General features: G+C 35.2%; 1 protein-coding gene across 7 annotated transcripts in view; it reads right to left on the reverse strand.

The window, feature by feature from the left end:
* ORC3 (origin recognition complex subunit 3) overlaps positions 1-22,046 on the reverse strand; it is a 66,381-nt gene that overhangs the window by 33,390 nt on the left and 10,945 nt on the right. For all 7 annotated transcript variants that reach the window (XM_036871485.1, XM_036871489.1, XM_036871486.1 and 4 more), the window contains 8 exons: positions 21,631-21,735; positions 20,473-20,624; positions 19,022-19,152; positions 16,890-17,049; positions 15,528-15,641; positions 11,843-11,976; positions 11,296-11,359; positions 493-609 (listed from right to left, as the gene is read on the reverse strand). In XM_036871485.1, the coding sequence (XP_036727380.1) occupies positions 493-609; positions 11,296-11,359; positions 11,843-11,976; positions 15,528-15,641; positions 16,890-17,049; positions 19,022-19,152; positions 20,473-20,624; positions 21,631-21,735 (977 nt within the window). The remainder of the gene's footprint in view (positions 1-492; positions 610-11,295; positions 11,360-11,842; positions 11,977-15,527; positions 15,642-16,889; positions 17,050-19,021; positions 19,153-20,472; positions 20,625-21,630; positions 21,736-22,046) is intronic.

The following is a 22,046-nucleotide window of genomic DNA, read 5'->3' on the forward strand; positions in this document are numbered from 1 at the left end:
ACAGAATTCTTCCATTGCAGTCACTTGACAGGTGGTTCACAGGTTTATGCTATGACACGAAGGCCAGCAGAGCATAATTTTGCAAGGAGCAAATTCTTAAACTGCCTCCCTTTAGCTCTGGGTGTAATGCAAGGTTAACCATTAAATGGTCTCAAACAGATTCCTTCTTCCATTTCACTAAAGCAGAGGATCAGCTCTCTCAGTATAAGTGACAAAGAAATGTTAAAGAAAAAAAGTTTAAATGCCTTAGCACATGTACATTGGAGAGAAAGCAACACCACTTGGATTCATGTGGCTGTTTCTAGTTGTGGCCATCAGACAAAAAATACTGTTTCAATAACGAGTAAAGTGTACAGCTGGAATGGATTTAGATTGCATACTCACTGCAAGATTTGGATCCATTTCAAATTCTGATGCCTGAATGCTAAACTCAAAGCAAAAAACCACTAATATTCCTACTTCGTAGATTCCAAATGAGTAAGTTCTGGTTACCTGTCGACCCAGTGGGTACTTGGGAAGAGAAGAGGTGAACTGATGAAGACATCTCAAAACCAGGAAGTAATTTGTATGGTAAACATGCAGGTTTTCTAGTAATGACTGTGTTTCCTCCTAAAAAAAAAAAAATCATAGAATACATTACAAATATGTAAGCCAGCAACTAAAAGAATAAAATACTAAGATCTAATTCATGGGTATATATATATATATATAAAATTTCCAGAAAACTGATGAGAAAAGGTTCAGAATTACAAATTAACCTTAATTCTGAGAATTTTTAATGCACACAAAATCTAGGATAAAGGCTGGATATTTTGTATTTAGTGTCAAGTCTGGCAATATTTCACACACACCAAAATTAATATTGTAATTTAATTTCCTCCTATCTACAGCACTGCCACAATAACTTGGCTCCCCAAAATACAAGTGTGCAAAAGAGCGCCCGCTGGATGCCTGCCCATGCTAGTCACCTGGTGTGTACCACAGCAAGGTATGCCCATCACCCTCTACCTCACTGGCATCAGAAGGGTGAGGAGATCACCAGAGCGCCCACTACCAATGTAATTAACGGTTGCTGAGGTTCCGCTTAAGATGTATGTATGCTTTTCTTAAAGTCCTGGTAAAGTTGTGTTTGAAAGGGAAGAAGGAGAGACTGTAGAAGAAATACTGCAGGTGTAAACCCCTGTTTTTTGCTGGGAATCTCCAATACTGGTTTAGTCACTTTACCAACTAAGGGGAAAAAAAAGTGAAAAAGAGGAATGTGAAGCCAACAAGCTTTATAATTTAGAATCCAACAAGTATGATATGGAAGATAGTGTCTTAAGAAACCTATGGGATGACTGAGCTCACAAATCAGTTTCAAAAGGTTTTTCTTGGGGGCGGGGGGTGGTTGGAAGTGATTATGTTTTCTAGAACCTTCTGAAATGGTTTAGAAATGATTTTAAAACACTACATCCTGTCAAGCATTTTCCAGTCCTCAAATACTTTTATCACTGCTTATTTCTGTAACATTTTCTTAAGAGGATTATGATCTGTGGCATGGTCTTCAAATTTTTTTCCCCAATGAGAAGTCAAATAAAGGACTTTAACTACAGAGCTGTCTTTTTTTTCAGTAATATCTTGCAGATACCCATTATTTTCAGTGGTCAACCATGCAGAAAATAATACCTCAGATATCAATAAATTCAAGCAAATCCAACATATATAAACCAACAAATCTGATATATTTTCCTAAACTCTAACTCAGAAATCAATTCCTTGGTCAGCGATCTATGGACCATTACCTGAAAGCATAGGGCAAGTGAAAGAAAAGCTTTTAGTATCAAAATGTTTTCCCACCAGTATCTGAGTTAGTTGGAATTACAAAAATCTAGGTCTCCTATCATAACAAAGGGTATTTTAACCACCACTGGCAAGGTATACTTTAATTCTACTTTCACTGTAAGCTATGACAGAGACTGCATAAAGCCACTAACTGTTTGCCTTGATGTGTGATTAAACAGCTTTTAAACAGGGGCAATATTCTGGAGAAAAAGGAATCTATTATTGAATAATAATCATACTTCTTGCTGCTTCATGCACTACCTATTACTTTTGCTTTGTGGAGTAACTGTAAATACATATAACTAGGTGATACAGTAGAAATGAATGCCATCTTCACTGAATTTACTTGTATGTGGAGAGAAAAGAAATACTTGACATGGTATGGGCAATGTTACACGCTCAAGGAACTATATGCCCTGGAATAAGTGTGAGAGGAGGGATACGAACATGTTTTCTCCCAGATGGTCTTGGTCTCTTCACACTTCCCACTGTGGATCACATCCCCGTGCTAAGTGGAATGCTAGCATTTAAAAAACATTTTGTTTGGTTTTGTTCCTATAACATGGCAGACTATTTCATGTGAGGAAATGGGGTTCTGGTTCCAACATTGGAAATAAAACCGGCTACATGGGACTTAACTGAGAGAAGATCTGTGATATCTTTCTAAGAGATTTTCAAGAGTAATTTTGACCATCCCAAATCTTTGCTTTATGTGCTGACTTTAGAACCTAATGTCCATATAAGAAAGATTCCACTGTTATTTATATCTGTGTGCTTATCAGCTGCAGCAGAAAACATCACAAATGACTAATTTAACTTTTTTACGTAACCTGTTCTCTAAGTTCTTTGTCTTACTGAGATACCTATCTGCAAATGCCTTTATCTATGCAGGGCAACAATCCTAATGCACTTTAGGAACACTTTTTCATAAACTTAAGTCTGGTTTTGATGTATGAGAAAATTTCCCACTTAATAAACACATTACAGCAGCATCACACTATGCTCATGCAAAAGCAAAGCCTGTTCAAACAGTACTCCTGTTTTCCATGCATTAAACTTTTCCTCGGCATCCTTTCTGTACCCTAGTCATAGCTGCCACTGTTTTATTTCATAATTGTGTTTAGGATGGTCCTTTTCAACAGAGATACACTGTCTAGAAATATTTATTATTTCCCAAAGAGATATGTTTTCTTCTGTTCTTGAAACATGAAGCCCTCTTGGTCTCTACTGATCTTTGAAACAGATATAGGAACAGTGTGCTGTAAGAAAAACAGAGCAGGGCTTCCCTGGTGGCGCAGTGGTTGAGAATCTGCCTGCCATTGCAGGGGACACAGGTTCGAGCCCTGGTCTGGGAAGATCCCACATGCCGCGGAGCAACTAGGCCCGTGAGCCACAACGACTGAGCCTGCGCGTCTGGAGCCTGTGCTCCGCAACAAGAGAGGCCGCGATAGTGAGAGGCCCGCGCACCGCGATGAAGAGTGGCCCCCGCTTGCCGCAACTAGAGAAAGCCCTCGCACAGAAACGAAGACCCAACACACCCATAAATTTAAAAAAAATAAAAATAAATAAATTAAAAAAAAAAAAGAAAAACAGAGCAGAAACAACCTCCTTGCTCGTCCTCAAACGCTCCAGACATGCTCCAACCTCAGGTCTTTTCCACTTACTGTTGCTCTGCTTGGAGCTCTCTTCCTACAGATTCCTGCATGGCAAGCTCTACAACTTCCTCTTTATTAAAAAGTCACCTTCTTGGTGAGGCTCTTATTTAAAATTTCAATCCCACTCCCCATGCACACCGTCCATATTCCCTTTCTTTAACTGTTTTCACCTTAGCAATTATCACTAACATAGATATTTTACCTACTCATCTTGGTAACAGATAAGCTCCACGAAGGCAGAGGGTTTTGACTGTTTTGTTCAGTCCTTTACTAGATTAATACCTGGCATACAGCAGTCACTCAAAAAATACTTGTTGAATGAGGAAGTGCATGAATGAATGGAGGCCAACACAGTCTCTCTCCTAAATAAAAGCAACCGCTTTTGTCTTGCTGGGTGTGGGCCAGACTTAAATAATTTTTCAAAAGAAGACAAAAGTCTGAATTTATGATGTAAAATATCTCAATTTGTAAATGTTGCCTCAGATTAAAAACAAAAACCACTATGGACCTAAAAAATCACATTTATAGCAAGCTGTCAGTTGCCAGTCAACGTGTAATACACCCTTTTAAATCAGCCATCTCCAATCACATCAATTCTGTCATTCATTCAAAAATCATTCATGTATTGTTTACTTATATGACAAGGCCTCTATCATTACTGATCTAGTTACTTTTTTTTGGAGAAGCCAATGACTGTGTAAAACTTAAATATATATATAGGTAAAGAAAACTTGAGTAGAATTACATTTGCCATGATGCTTAGTTTCTGCATTTATTTTTCTTCTTATTTCCACAGTATTTATCACTTTCGTGTCTAGAATTGTATGCATGGGGTGAAGAGTGATCTCAAGAAGATTACACGAAAGTATGTAAAAGTGACTAAATTTCTGCAATTTATTCCTTTCAGATCATTAAAAGCTGGTAAAACAAACATTGAATTTTTGGATGAAAACGCATCAGCTGTCCAAGAACACAGCATTTTCTTATTTATCATCTTGACAGAACTAAGTGTTATTTTTCTCATTAGAGAGAAATTTTGGCTGACAGTGTTTCCCCGATCACATGGCAGCTACCTAGAGAACAGCAAACCACCATTTTCTCCCAGCTCTTGAGCGGCGTGAGTGCCAGTCCTCTCATCTGTCTCAGGCTTTTGTCCTCCTTACTCCTACCCCGGCATTTACATCAGAAGCACGTGATGAAGGGTTTGGATTTAAAGTGTCAATTCCTCAGACACTACCAGGCTAATAATGCCTAGCTTGTTTGATCACGTTTGGTAGTTTGTTTGCAGTGGTTTTCTTTTTTCCTTCTCTTTTCCTTTTATTATTCTTTCTAATAGATTTCCCCCTTCCTTCTGCCCTTTGGTTCTGCCAAAAGAAACAGAAAGAAGAGGCATGGGCAAAGGTGAAAGGCAGGTCTGCAACAAGCTCATGATAAGCATAACTAAATGGTGACCAGAAGTCCTTGCCCTACCACTAACTTGCTCTGTGATTTCAGTTATTTCACTTCCTTTCTCTTGGCTGCAGTTCCTCACTTGTAAAATCAGCATGCTGAATCAGATTATCTTCATAATAGTAATATATTACAACTCTAAGACGTTCTCTTACTTCCCATTCTCAATGGAGTTAAAATCTAGTTGGGCACATAGGCATAGTGGCATGAAACATTAAAAGTCAGAATAATAAAACTTCAACTGTCACCTGCAAGAGACTGAATCTAAGTTTTCTACATACCATGAAGTTTAACCCTTTAAGGGCTGAGAACATGCCACATAGTTTTAAGTAAGATTTGAATAAAAATACATAAATTGATTTTCTTAGATGAAGTACTTGGAATTAGTCACTCATTAAATATACTGAGGATAATGTAATTTCTTGGCAAGACAGGACCAACATGAATAGCAAATCACTACTAGTAATATAGAATGTGGTCGGTGTAGAGAGCACAAGATTAAAATGGGCCTAATCTTAGATATGGTATTCGGACAATGCATAAAAACCACTAATTGGGAAAAGCTGTTAATATTCTCCCCCCCACCCAAAACATTTGCTCATGGAAAGGAAGAGAATTTTTCACTATTAAAAATCTTTCCAGGGACTTGCCTGGTGGCCCAGTGGTTAAGACTCCACGCTCCCAATGCAGGGGGCCCAGGTTCACCCCTGGTCAGGGAACTAGATCCCACATGCCACAACTAAAAGATCCCGCATGCTGCAACTAAGACCTGGCACAGCCAAAAAAAAAATCTTTCCAGTATTTCAAGAACTAGGGGTTTTTTTATTATAGGATAATGATAACAGTTACGCAAATGTGATATGACGCCAAAATCTTCTTCAAAGCTCTCCTTAATACCTGACTTGAAACAAAATTTCAGGCACAAGCCAAGAGTAAAAATTGTATCTCTGTAATTATGGTGAATTTGAAAGTCCTGTTTAAGGCACTTTTGACAGCTCAATTTCTCATGAAATATAGTTTCATAAATTAAAGATTTAAGTTAAAAAAAAAGAAAGCTTGATTACTAAAGCAATACTATGGGGCAAAAACATGGTAAAAATATATCTAGTCACTATTCCTATTTCACTTAAAACCTACAGCTGTTTACCAGAATATTTTACCAAATTTAATTTCAATTCAACTTACGCACTAAAATGAAATGTTAATGAGGAATCTAAATGATTTAAGCAGTCAGAAAAAAATATTATTAATCTGTTTAATGAACAAGTAAATACAATCTTAGCATTCTAGAGCCAAAAGGAACTTTAAAGATTATTTGGTTAAACTTCTATTACAGGCTTTGAAAGCTACTGAGTTATCAGAAGTTTGAATTAATGGGAGCTTGAGCAAGCTTATTCTGCTTAAACTTAGAAGAACTTGATTGTTGATTATCAGAGTACATGTTCTGGCCATTGTACCCAGCTGCACTGTACAACTGTTCAAGGACAGACTACTCAGAAATGAGAAAATGCACAGAATCTTTACTCTTTCATCAGCTGTATGATGAAAGAGTAAAGATTCTAAGGTCCCATCTTAGTTTGAACTTCTTAGTGAATCTTCTACAAATGTACATGATTGGGTTAGCTAAATTTTTAAACTTACAATTACATTTAAAAAATTCATTCCTTAAGTTTACAAAATACAAAGCTGGTACACAATTTTGAAGCAGTATCTATGAAACTAAGGGTCCATAATTTTAAGGGAGTTGAAGTTTTTTTTTGTCTTTTTTGGTTTTTTTTTTTACATCTTGATTCCAGTCAGAAGATAATTGAGATGAATCATTTGTTTAGGTTGGAATTTAGTAGCTTACTTCTACACTTAAGAAAACAGGGTAAGGGAAACAATAAATAATGTTTCCTTCTAGGGAGTCAGTCTAATTCAGTGGTTCTTAAAGAATGGTCACCAGACCAGCAGCATCAGCATTATCTGGGACCTTGCTAGAAATGCAAATTCCTAGGGCCCAGCACAGGACTACAAAATCAGAAACTCTGGGGATGGAGCCCAGATATCTCTGTTTTAACAAGTCCTCCAAGTGATTCTGATGTATGCTAAGGTCTGAGAATCACTCATTTAGTTTATCAGAGTAGAAAGCAAACCAGACTTTTAGGGCAGAAACAATCTTGATATAAAGAGTATAAATTTCTCTCAATAACACTATGAGGTCTATGTCTTAGAAATCTGAATGTAGAAAATGGGCACAAAATGATCAATTCTAACAGTAGGTAAGTCTATATAACTATATAAGCTATATGACTGTATAACAGAGTATTATATATAGTATGTATGTTATAGAATATATAAAACAGTATATTTATATTGATCTTAATTTTTATCAGTGAAAAATATAAGTAACAATATGATTTACATTTATAAGTTTTATTGTTCTATTTGTTTTTAACTCACTCTCACTTGCTGAACAGACTTTGATTATCACTAATCCTATGAGGAAACCATACTAAGAAATTATCATCCAATTTCAGAGCTAAGGAAATTGAGGCTTAAATAGGGTAAGTGATTTCCTTCAGTACACATCACTGATGAGCAGCTAGAGTTCAAACGCAAGATTTCTGAGGTCAAGATCAGGATCTTCCCCTGTGTCATGCAGTACCATATTATTGATTATCATATGGAGTTTTAAAAATTTTTTTTTATTGTAGAAAAATACACATAAAATTATCATGTATTTTAAAACAAAACTATAAAAAGAGAAAAAGAAAAGCATTATAAGAATAAAATAGTCAAAGATACTTTTGCTCTAAACCAGAAAAATCAACAGACATACTGATTAATTTTTTTCACAGATATCTTCTGTCTTTTGAATTTACCAGGTAGCCTGCAGACGACTTTTTCAGGTTAAGGGTACAAATCTTTGTGCTCCTTCATATTTCTTACTATGTAAGTCTCAAGAAAATATGCCTCTAAATGATTAAATATGCGATCCCAAAATGAATACAGCAAGGATAATAACAAACAGGGCTGATAAGTGCAACAAGTAGAAGCACAGTATAAATTAATGCTTAGAAAATACACAAAAAGTTACTGAAAAGCAAAGCTAAATGTCAGGCTATTTCTGTAACAGACCAGCCTAGACATTCTCTCCCTTTGTTATCTCAACGGTTAAAGGTACTCTTTAAAAATCTACTCCTTAGGACTTCCCTGGTGGCACAGTGGTTAAGAATCCGCCTGCCAATGCAGGGGACACGAGTTCGAGCCCTGTTCCAAGAAGATCCCACATGACACGGAGCAACTAAGCCCGTGCGCCACAACTACTGAGCCTGCGCTCTAGAGCCCGCGCGCCACAACTACTGAAGCCCGCGCACCGCAACTACTGAAGCCCGCGCGCCTAGAGCCCATGCTCTGTGACAAGAGAAGCCACCACAATAAGAAGCCCATGCACCCAACGAAGAGTAGCCCCCACTCACCGCAACTAGAGAAAGCCTGCGCAGCAATGAAGACCCAACACAGCCAAAAATAAATAAATAAAATAATTTAAAAAAAAAATCTATTCCTGGCTTCTGAAAATACTCTTGACAGAAAGTTCTAGCAGGAAATGCACTTGGCAACTAGCTGACTCAGCACAGAGCTAATCTACCTAATCTTGAAAAACTCAATAATCATGTACACATCCTTTCCCACTGGTTCTTAAGTTTCTTCTCTACTGAAATAACCTATATTAGGGTTTGAAGACTTCCTATACTGCTCTGAAAAGATTACAAAGATTATTAAAATGATTATTAAACCCAATCTAGAAGTGATTACATATTATGGCTCAGTGTGGATTCTGCCTCAGAAATAACGTTTAAAAAAAGCCATTCCCCACTGTAATTATGTATGTCATAATTCATTGCGTGCAGCAATGAAGACCCAACGCAGCCAAAAATAATAAATTTATTAAAAAGAAAAAAAAGGAGGTAAATTAGTATTTACCTATATAGAACACATGCCCACTAGGAACTAATACTCTTTTATTCAAAATTTGAAAATAGTTTGTATCAGTAAAACCCACAGAGCACTAGGGCTTAACTTCAATCTCATCTTAATTTTATTACAATTTTCTAATAACTTTTTCCTTAAAAAGTTATAAAGAGTATGAAAATAAGTGTGACATTATGCATTCTAATTGTAAGGGACTTGTTAAATAAATGAAGGTAAATTCATTCAATAAAATATGATGCCACTCTTACAACTACATGTAAAAGAATAAAATTAGAACATTCTATAACACCACATACAAAAATAAACTCAAAATGGATTAAAGACCTAAATATAAGACTGAAACCCATAAAACGCCTAGAAGAAAACGTAGGCAGAACACTCTGACAATTCACAGCAATATTTATTTGGATCTGTCTCCTAAGGCAAAGGAAACAAAAGCAAAAATAAACAAATGGGACCTAATTAAACTTAAAATCTTTTGCACAGCAAAGGAAACCATCAACAAAATAAAAAGACAACTTACTGAATGGGAGTAAATATTTGCAAATTATATTATTGATAAGGGATTAATATCCAGCATATATAAACAGCTCACATAACTCAACTTCAAAAAACAAACAACTTAAAAAATGGGCAGAACTGAATAGACATTTTTCCAAAGAGGAAATGCAGGTAGCCAACAGGTACATGCAAAGACGCTCAACATTGCTAATCATCCAGAAAAGGAAAATCAAAACCACAATGAGATATCACCTCACACCTATCAGAACGTCTATCATCAAAAAGAACACAAATAACAAATGTTGGCAAGGATGTGGAGAAAAGCTAACCCTCTCGTACACTGTTGGTGGGAATGTAAATTGGTTCAGCCACTGTGGAAAGCAGTATGGAGGGTTCTCAAAAAACTAAAAATAGAACTACCAGATGACCCAGCAATTCCACTCCTGGATATATATCGGAAAAACCCAAAAACACTAATTTGAAAAGATACATGCACCCAATGTTCATAGCAGCATTATTTACAATTGCCAATATATTGGCACCTAAGTGTCCATCAACAGATGACTGGATAAAGAAGATGTGGTGAATATATATACAGTGGGAATACTACTCAGCCATAAGAAAGAATGAAATTTTACCATTTGCAACAACATGGATCGACTTGGAGGGTATTATGCTGAGTGAAATATGTCTGACAAAGACAAATACTGTATAATATCACTTACATGTAGAATCTAAAAAATAAAACAAACTCGTGAATATAACAAAAGAGAAACAGACTCACAGATACGGTTACCAGTAGGGTAAGGGTAGGGGGTAGGGGCAGGACAGGGGTAGGGGATTAAGAGGTACAAACTACTATGTATAAAATAAATAAGCTACAAGGATATATTGTACAACACAGGGAATACGGCCAATATTTTATAATAACTATAAACGGAGTATAGACTTTAAAAATTGTGAATCACTGTATGGTGTACACCTGAAACTTATACAATATTGTATATCAACTATACCACAACAAAAAAAGGTAATCTAAAAAAATAATAATACAATGCCACTCTTTAGTACTGATATAAAATGATTTCCAAGATTAAGTGCAAAACAAAACAAGGTACAGAATAGTATATATACTTACCTTCTGTAAGACAGAGGAGTAAATCCCCAAAATATACATAATTACTTGTATATGTGGAGAATATCTCTAGAATAATACGTAAGAAACTAGTAACACTGGCTGAATCCAGGGAGGGTAAGTGGGTAGTTGGAGAACAAAGGTGGAATGGAGTCTTTTCACTGTATATTAACTTTGCCTTTTGAATCATGTATCATGTCCAAGTATTATTTATTTTAGAAAGAAAAAAAAAACTCCCTCTTTTGATATTCCCTATGTTGTATGGCTAACTCATCATTTTCTAAGCTCATTACTTCTTTCCTGGCACTATATTATCAATATGTAATGACATTTTTTTCAAATCAAATCAGTACCCACTTAGCAGTGGGTCTCTAAGCTGCATGGCTTCTATGTGTTTTTATTTATGACAGCCTTTACAAGAACACTAAAATGAGACCGCCTACAGATTCCAAAACTGCTGTGTGGAAAGAAAGCTGAAATCTGCAAGTGTTTTCAAAACAGACCACAGGAGAAACCTCATGTTCCAGTTTTATTACTTGATTAAAAAAAAAGTCTTCCTTTTAGAACTGAAGTTTTGTGTCACCTTTAATAGTCACATTCCTATACAATTATCAAGATCCAATACTTCATTGTGCAAAGCATATTAGGATGTACAAATTTTTTTAAATAAAATTAACTCAATAAATTTTATGTGCATGTTCTTTTCCATGAAGAAAAAAAAAGAGAATAACACTGAAACGAATATATCCATATTCCTACCTTCAAAAATCTCTCATTGGTCAACAGTGCAACTTGCTTTTCTGAAGCTTGCTTTTCCACGTACCTAAAATTTTTACCATCCCATACACAAAAAGAGAAAATTAGAATTCTAAATATTTGAATAGTATATGGAAAAAAAGAACTACGTAGATTGGTGGCCACATTCTTTTATTTCTTCTCAAACGTAAGTTCAAGATGACAGTCATGGTTTACGGTAATTTTTAACTCCTTAAATCAGCTGCATTTCACAGTCTAGGGGTCTAATAATAAACAAAAGCCATAAACTCCAGAAATAGGAAATGTTATTTATAAAACGTAACTCTGGAGAACCTGCAAATTATGTCCCCTTGTAAAAATATTTTTCTTTATGCCAAGTGTTCAGATCCAACAAAGAAATGTCTCAATTAAAAACAAAAGTGTTTTATTTTGCTCTAAACAAAGAAGTTATTTTTCCCTCTACCCACTTCAAAAATAACTGGGTCTGAGATCCCTTATTTTGCCCCAAACTCTTTTATAAGATGTGTTAAATATGTACTTCTCTTTTTACCTCCTAAACGATGGAAGACGTCGGATGTTTTCACATTGATTATCTGATAAAAAATTTATTCTTCTCTTGGCTTCTGGGAGATTACAGCACAGAACACTGAGGGGCTGGGAATAGAAATGTTCTAATAGAGAAAGCTGAAAGAAATGTTAAAATTAAATATATTTGCTGTATTTTGACAGTAACTCTTTTGCCCTATGTTTGCTCAATATTAAGGTTTTTTTTAAAACAGCAAAAATATTTATGGCACTAATATATTTAATAATGTCACAATAGCAATGCAAATAATGCACAAATGGCTATATACTTTGAATATTTTAAGACTCCAATTTTGTCAACAAGGTCAGAAAATTGTAATGTCTGAAGTAGAAACTAAAAGAAACTAATATAAATAACTTAGCTATCTGCAGGAGCAACTCACTTACAGTAACAGTAAATGTCGTGGGGATGTGACTGCAGTGTGACCTAATAGCCTAACGGATGCTCAAATACTCATAAGAAAATACCAATCTAGAATCAGTGTAAAAACTGGTCTGCTAAATAAATAAAAATGCTACAATAGCAGAAATTTTGCCTACTCATAAAAAACAATATGAAAAAAGAGGGACGTCCAAAGAAAATGTATCTTTTTAAATTCAGTTTTATTTCATGGAGGAAAAGATGGTACAGTATCTGGTAGATACATGTATTCCAGTCTAGAATGCTGTGGTCTCTGCAGTACAAGGGTGATTGATTTTCCAGATCCTACCATAACTTATAAAATATATTTTACAAGACTATCCACATGTTAAAAGCTCTGAATCTAAGCAAGCTTCTCATGACCAGTTTGGTTTTTCCAGATACCTTGTACCAAAGAGACAGTTCCCTAGATAGTGGACAAAACACATCCTGGTCCCTGGAAAATAGCATTCCGCATCACAAATTAATAAATTAATATGCTAGCTTATATATCAGTCTTAAGGTATTTGAGCTTGATCCTTCCTGGGTAAACTGATAATGAATTTCTGAACCTGTAGAGCTGAAGACCAGATATCCAAGGCAAGAGGAAATCCTCCAAAATAGTCCAAAATAGTCCATCCTCCAAAATAAAGCTATAAGGCAAAGGGCCAGCCTAACTTAGAAACAAGTACAAAATAGAAAGCAACTGTTCATGCCAAGTGCTAAAGTATTTTTGCACATATCAACATGATCTTATTTCTTACTTATATATTTCCAATTATATTAATGTGATAATATTTATTCCAATGTTAACACTACTTTTTAAACATGAGAAAAGTAAAAACCAAACACGATAACGGACTTGCTGGGGAGGAGGAATGTGACTAAGTCACATGAGTTACAGTAGAGCTATAGATAGGACAAGAACCCAGTAATACCTAACTATTTGGTCCAAGTGTGTTCCCAATATTTGGGTCAATTAACAAGTTGGTTAACACATCCACCTAATAAGGGAAGGACTGAAACATATACCGAATGATTATATGCCCTACTGCATCTTCTACAGAAGTAAAAACTTACACATATTTCCCACTGATGATTAGGAAAACTAGACAAATGGGGTCTAAAGACTCTGCCACTCATTAGCTGTGTGACCTTGGCCAAGCTACTTAACCTAAGCCTGTTTCTCCAAGTGCAAAACTGAGAATAATACATATTAATGAAGCAATGTTAATACTTAGTAAAATGCCTAGCATAAAAAAATTATCAGGAACCTATAAAGTCATCTAATCAGATCCCTTCATTTTACAGATGAGAAAACTGAGAAACAGAATGATTAAGTAATCTGGTTAATATGCTTTTCTTCACTGACTTTCTCAATGGTATTTGAGCCTACAGTTTATATTTTCTTTTCCCTTAACTTCAGTGATCTCTCCCTTCTGTTGGTTTTCCTTATTGTTTTTAGTCTCCTTTTCTATTGCTCACTCATACAGTCAGCTTGCCTTAGGGCTCTACTCTTGGTCCTTTCCTCACTCCTCTAGGTGACTTCATCCTCATTACACAGCTTCAACCACCACCTTTTAATGATAAATCCTAAATATTTCTAGTCCAGATCTTTCTCCTGGGTACCAAATCTTTATATCCCACATGCCCTAAATTTACCATACATAAAAAGAAACTCATCCTTTTCTGACAAACTCGCTCTTTATTTTAACATGTACACTTAATAAAGGGTACCAACCTCCAAACTATCTGCCAAGCTAGAACCTGTGTGTCTGTAAGATGCTCCTCTCTTACACACCCTATCATCCACCGAGTACCAAGATTCTATCTCATCTTCAAATCTGTTTCCTTCTCCCTAGTCCCACTATCACTACCTGTTTCGCGCTTGTTGTATCCTATCTAGGTAACTGCAGTAGCCCTCTAACAGAGCTCTCTCCCTCTACTGTGGCCTTTCCAATTTTGACCCAGCTAGCTCCTGTTCCTTAGGATACACTTCTGTTCTCCTATGGAACCCCGGGCATGTTTCTTTAACAGCACTGACTACTCAGAACTGTAACTGCCATTCTACTCTTCTGCCTGCTTCACTAAATAAGCAATTTGAAGACAGAGATTTCTTTGTCCTCTGTATCTCCAGGGCTCAGCTTAGTGCTTGACTTACAGTAGACCCGTGATAAACACTCATGAGCAAATAAAATGAGTAAAATGAAATGAATGAGAAATAAATTAGAAAGTTACATCTCAATTTCATTTAATTTCACATATTGCTAAGGTAAATAATATTTTCTTGCTTTAAAATACTCTTTTTAAAAAGTCTAAGTTGAAAAAAACGACACATATTAGCCATAAGAGCTAATACTCTTATGTAATAAAATACTATAGTTTTTAATGTAGAGGAAGAACACGTATGAGAAATAATTTATAATCTCCAAGGCACTACACAAACATGAGGTATTATCATATTGCACTTTTGTACTGAAGGTTACTAATACATAGGTTTTCATGAACCTGAAAACCGGCATGTGTTCACGACTATACTTTGCTAAGGTATTTTAGGTTGTTGCCGAAAGAAGGAAATACTATCAACTTTGAAACAACTGGACAATGGAGTCCTTTTTTAGATTAGGTGTTATGAAGCTAAGTTCATGAATTTTCTTCTTGAAATTTATGAAACTTTAGTGAAAATCCATTCACAATATATAGGAATAAATATAAATGAACACACACACATATGTGCAGGGCACAGCAAACTAGAGCCCATAGCCTATTTTTGTATGGCCCAGGAACTACAAATTATTTTTATACCTTTATAAAGGGTTATTTTAAAAAAATAACAAGACATTTAACAGAGACCACATGTAGCATGCAAAGCCAAAAATATTTAATATCTAGCCCTTTAGAGAAAAAGTTTGCTGACCCCTTATATATAGCATTTCCTAGGTAGAAAGTCCATTAGCATTCATCAGATTCTCAAAAATAAAGGTCCCTTCCTCCTCACCCCCAAATGGTTAAGAATCACTGGAATGGAGAGGTCTTTTTCCATTTTTGATATTCTAATTAACGTATTCTCTACATTTTGCTGCAAGGTAACAAAGGAATCATAGACTCTAGAATAATATAACTTGAACTTACTTATTCAGATTTTGCCATTTAAAATGCCCAATAATCACACTAAAAAGTCAGTCTGAAATAACATGCAAATTATTTAGAATCAGCTTGCGAATTTTCAAACCCATTAGTGTCTTCTTACCTGAAGTCCTTTTATAAAGTTTTGGATTGAGAAATCATGATACAAAAAGATGTTGGTCAGAACCTGCAACACTTTTTCACTTAATTTAAACGGAAATTGAGTTGTAAGAAGTAGCTGAAAGAGAAAAGGGAGGCAGGACATATTCCTGTTTAGTCTTCCCTCTTCATAAACATCAAGCATAAATAATGAGGCAACGAATGATACCAAAACACAGTACCTATATGAAAGCTATACTAGTAGCTAGATTTTTTTAGGTCAGATATCAACCAAAATTTTAAATAAACGTATACAACAGTAACAACAACAAAAGAAGCTATTCATACTATATCTTCAGAATCACAGATGTCCATCATCCTTCATTCAATTCCTAATTTTAAAAAATTCTATTAAAAAATATCATCTATACAAACTCTTTTCTCCCAACAGAAGCCACTGAAGAAGCCGTAGGCTTTGGCAATTCTTGTTATTAGATTTCTTTTTCATCCATATTGATGCACATTAACGAAGAGTAACAACACATTATGTACTGTTGAATGAGAAACCCCAAATTAACAGATGTCTATTTAAAAAATATTAAATAGCTGAATTTGCATTATTCAGCTAATTCTCAATGGCCTACACTGAAGATTTTACATCTGAAAACAAAAAGTCATACTAGGCTTTTCAAACAGAAACAGAGTGATAGAAGGCCAACGGAATTTGGAAACAACCTAGCAACTTTAAGTACTGTAGCTGGAAAAAATTTCCCTAAAGTCAGTGGCTACCACCTTTAAGGGAAAAAAATGCAGAAGTGGTTACTAAATAAGTGGAAGGTGGTCGTTAGTTTACCTTACACAGCAGCACAAAGGACATCTTCAAGGAGGTGAGTTTAGCAACAGTTCACGGAAGGTCAATACTAAAGAACAGTATTTCCACTTACGTAGAAACATAGAGGTAAGGTTTGGGAAGGCGTTGGTATTTACTTTTTGTCACGAGCAGCATGACAGGAAAGAGTCCATGAAAAACTTCAAATCATTTAATATAAAATGTAAGTGTGAAAACGTTGTTATTGTTACTAGGAAGTCATTAAATTCTGTAAAAATTTATTTTAAAAACCTGTAAGTTTCTATTGAGTAATGACTGGTTGATAGATAAACAGGTAGGTAGATATAGACAGATATGATCATTCTTTTCATAAAGCTTGTATTTTAAGTGAAGAGGCAATACTATACATGAGAAAATCATTAAATAAAAATAGTAAAATATGTGAAGGAATATATACAATATCATACTGAGAAATTTATCACTAACATTTATATTTATAAACTGTCCATGGCAGTTTTCTTTTCATCCTATTTCACTGGTAAAATTTTTTCTTTTTACCTTATCAAGTACTGTAGTCAGGTGCTCCTTGCAAGACAAAGACTGGAATAGTTCTATACACAATAGAGATGATACTGCATGAGGAAGCAACCGATGGACGACAATAGGAGACGTGGCGATTCCAAAAATGAGTATTAGTGGAAATTCATGTAGATGCTGACTAGTTTTCAAAGGAAGATGCAAAAGTGGAATGTCTTTAGCAAATATATTTCAATACACCATAGTTTAAAATAAGACCACCTTTATTTTAAGGCCTACTTTATAAGACATTGCTAAGGAAGATCATACTAAATAACAAAAATTTTTAGGTCACTCATTTTCCTCTATTACAGTAACACAGAAATAGTTATTTCCCAGACATTCTAGCTCTGAAATCAATCTATTAATAGATCCTCTCATTTTAGCAATAAGAACATAGTGGTCCAGAGAGATCAAGTGCTTCCCTCTAAGGTTATACAAAATCAAGTGTTAGAAGAGGCGTTAGATGCTATTCATCCTCTCGCTCAAAGTTTGAGCCCTACCTACAGTCTTCCTCACAGTTAGACATCTAGACTATGCTTTAAGAGTTCAGTAACATGAAGCTCACTAATTTTCAAGGTAACTTATTCTATTTATGGACATTTCTAACAGATACTATATGTCACCCCACCATAACAGCTAAGCTTTAGAAAACTTTTCTTACAAATAGGAAAGATATTTTTAATGGACATCATTAAAAAAATATTACATTCTTTCCCCACAGTCTTAACTCAAACTTATTGAACATGATTTATTCTTAGCATTACCAATATGAACATAAATGACTTCCACAGAGTAAAACATCAATATCCCTGAGGGCTACTGTAGGTCAGAGCCCTCTGTATCGTAGCTGATAATTTTGCTTGTTCCCTCCTATTAGCTATTGCTTTTCAGTATTCTAGCTGTATGCAGTTCTACTTTCATAGTACTGAAGTATTTGAACTATCTTACTGTTTAAGTTCTTCTTTCTTACTTTTGATGGTAAAAGTAGTCACAAGTCTGAGTTCCAAAAAAGCACAGCTTTTCTGTCACTATTCTGTATTGTGCATTTTTTCAGCATGTTAATCAGTTCAGTGTTAGCATTAAGAAAAGTCTTAGGATCTGGAAATCTTAGTTTCAAATGGGGAAAAAAAAGACTACCAAAGTAGGAATTATTATTAGTAGATTATCACACAATACAGCTTTAGGGAAATGTAGCTGTAACTATTAAGCAAGTTAACATACAGAAGAAACCAAATTAATTTATATTGTAAAAAATGTACCATGGGAAAAGCATGTCACGGGGTTTTTTAATAGGGTTATTTAGGGTTTCCCTGGTGGCACACTGGTTGAGAATCTGCCTGCCAATGCAGGGGGCACGGGTTCGATCCCTGGTCTGGGAAGATCCCACATTCCGTGGAGCAACTAAGTCCGTGAGCCACAACTACCAAGCCTGTGCTCTAAAGCCCATGAGCCACAACTACTGAGCCCGCGTGCCACAACTACTGAAGCCCGTGCGCCTAGAGCCCAAGCTCCGCAACAAGAGAAGCCACCGCAATGAGAAGCCCGCGCACCACAACGAAGAGCAGCCCCCGCTCACCGCAACTAGAGAGAAAGCCCGTGCGCAGCAACGAAGACCCAACGCAGCCATAAATAAATAAATAAATAAAAAGAAATACCATATAAAATAATGTTATTTAAAAAAACATTCTTGCTCAGTAGAGCCATATGTAACTCAGAGCTTCTAAGGGTGGACAGGTATCAGAAAATGAGACATGACAAAAATATCTCAACCTGGAGTAGTTTATCCATCTAGTGGGCAAGTAAGAAACAGACAACTTTGGTGAGAGAAACTACACTTTATACTGCAATATATATATTATCATTCTAATTAAAAACTGGTTAACTTCTGATTCTCATTTTTGGATCAAAAAGCAAATGAAAATCGTACAGGAGGTGTTCAAACATTCAATTTTATAAGGAATTTGAAATCATCCTGGTTTCAATCCATTAGTATTAAAATGAGGGTTAAACTGCTACTCATTTTCTCTGCAAAAGGTTGCTTTTTGATTAAAGTTGTATGTTTTCTTAATAAGAAGAATTTTGAGAAAAAAGTCAGAAGATATGCCATCTACCTGCTGATGATTATAAAGTCTTGGAGTACTTTTGTGGTGAAGCTTTCCATATCCTTTAAGATAAGCACAACAGGAGGAGACTGCCATTGGCTAGGAGTCCTCTTTTTTCTTGGTATTTTTGGGTCGGTCTTCTTTTAAGCCATTGTGGAAAGAAGAAGTTAAAAGTAAACTTTACTACCCAAACAATGTTATAATGCCACAAGTTGATATATCTTCCATCATATTTCACAGTAACATTGTTTCTTTTACTTCTCCCACATAATAAAGAGAAATGCATTCCAACAGTAATTAGCAGAATCTTTCTGTGTCTAACATGGGAATAATAACCAAGAAGAAAAAAGTTCAGTAAAATCTATAACTCATATGAAATATTTATATTTTCTGCTATCTGAGAAAATGACAGGAAAAGCATGGGGAGAAGAGAGTATTTTCTATAAAATTGATTTTCTGTTAGTACAATGTTATATTTTGCTTTGCTTTAGAGTGAGAACCAGTATTTTTAATTAAAAACTGTAATGAATAACACTACATGCTGCTCTACTATTATGAAATTTCAAGTTGAAAAGCATCTTAAATGTCATCTGGTCCAATCCCAATCTTTTAAAGATTTCTGACCTAAATTGCAGGCAGTATTTGATTTCTAGAAAAATCTAAAACTGTGGATCAAATTAAGATATTATGGTAAGCATTAGACCCAGTTTAATCCCTATATAAAGCAAAATAAACTTCACTTATGATGACTTCAGCAAATACGTTCTGCAGAAAATGTCACCACAGTAACTTTTCCCATACTATCTGGCTACACAGCATCATAAACTAAGGCTGTGGTTTTATGGTGCAGTTATCCATGAATCATCTAGGTTATTTAGTTTCACCAGAGACTGTCATGGTAGAATGAGACTTCTATTTATGTATCTGCTTGTTAAACATACTTTACTTACAGAGCATTTATTCCTCAAGAATTCTAAACATGGAACAAAGGAGATTTACATATATATTATATATGTGTGTGTATGTGTGTGTGTGTGTGTGTGTATGACCATTCCTCATCAAACTAAGTCAACAGTGGGTACTGAAAGCATGGTTCTACTGCACAAAAGTAAATACTGAACCTAAGAGATAACATATTAAAGACAAAGACATTGCCACAGAGATAGAATCTGCAGCAGAACAAATTCCTGATGCTGTTTTGTCATTAGATGACATTCTCCCACAAATAAAATGGCCTTTTAAGAACCTAAACACCTCCCAGGAATTAGGCTACATACTGATAAAAGAAAATTTCTAAATTCTAGTAGCCTTAGGAAAAATAAGTAGCTTCTATTAAATTAACAGCTAGTGCTGCATAAACATATCCTTATTAGAACAAAACAGTACTATGTTTACTATAATTCCAGACCTCTTCAATCATATGCCAATTTCCTGGCGAAAAATTGTCAGTTTACATTTACCTGTGTGACATTCATATACCAAGTGGAAAGAGAATCCATTGAATAATGTATCTTTTTCTGGGTGACCTGAACACCTTCTTTCTCTTTGGATTGGACGTCTACATTGCAGTCCATCAACTGTGAGGCCAGCTTTTGCAAAAAATGTTTCATATCTGCAGAATATAAAACATAAGAAAGCATATCCCCTTAAAACACATCTAAAACACCTGAAACTTCTTGATCAACATATTACACTATTTGGGTAGAATGTGTTTTTCTACACTTAACCTAACGTAACATTTAACATATTAACTATTGAGGTTCATTAGTATCCTCTCCCTAATATTTTAATTTCATTAATTCAGACTAACACTAGGCCAAAGTTTATGTTTATTGTCTGTAATAAAAGTGTTACCTAAGCAAATGTGCAAGCATGAAAACTATAAATTATATTAGGAATAATATGTATTTAAATTACACTGGACAGCAAAAGGTTTTTAAGACCCCTAAGAAGAGATCAAACAGTGTTATTTACATAAGTTATTCTGCTGATTACAACTCTTCCTTATAGTCATTTTTAAAGATGCCCTAAGGGCTTTTACTTAATTCCAAACTGTTTATGAATATGAACATAAATATAAGCACTTAAAGCCCTTGTATCAGCCCAAATCTAAGCACATTTTACTCTATTACTGTCCACATCCTTTATGATTTAATGGCTCCAGATACCCAAGATTAACTCTGGCAATGGACTGTTTTTTACCACGGTGGCCTTTCAAAGTGGGGTAATAAGATGATTTGAGGCTGTATATATGAGCCTATGTATGTAGTCTCTTCTCTGTTGGGCTAAATAAGAGCTCCTCAGTCCTCAATTCTCAACTCCCTGTCCCAAACCTTCCAACTTATTAAAATTTTACTGGGTTCAGGAACATATCTTGTGAGTGCCTGGACTGTTACTGTAGGTGAAGCTGATTGGTAGGGGTGGGGCCAGAATAAACTAAAGCGGCACAGAGTCCTACAATAGTCAAGATTACGCCGGAGGCACTAAACCTCGTCCTGCCAAAAATGTAGTGCCATGCTCCTCCCGCAAATAAAAAAGGATAAAGAAAGCTAGAGAGACGGAAGGACGGAAGAGATATGTAACATCTCATCAAGGTTGTTATAGCATTTATACTTCACCTGGACAATCTTTAGCTTGCAATGAAACTACATATGGAGTAACATTATTCTGAAGGACTTCTGTTAGACTTCTGAATGTTAAATCATGATCTGTTACATTCACACCTATGGGATAATAAATCAATATTACACCATCATTTTTATCATTAATAATTTAACAACAAGAAAAGCTATTTAACATGTCAAGAGAATTCATAAAATATTTTAAAAACATGATTAATAATAGAAACTAAGAAAACATACTGCATAAATGAAGAGCTCTCCATTAAAAACAGATACATATAGAGGCACGCACTATACTTATCAGAAAAGGTATTTAGCACAAATTTTCTTTAAAAAAACTACTGGGGATGTGTAGTTGACCCTTGAAAACATTTTAAAAGCAATTTCAAATTCATAAAGAGCACTTTAAAATA

This window comes from Balaenoptera musculus, chromosome 12 (assembly GCF_009873245.2).
Source record: "Balaenoptera musculus isolate JJ_BM4_2016_0621 chromosome 12, mBalMus1.pri.v3, whole genome shotgun sequence".
Taxonomy (NCBI): domain Eukaryota; kingdom Metazoa; phylum Chordata; class Mammalia; order Artiodactyla; family Balaenopteridae; genus Balaenoptera; species Balaenoptera musculus.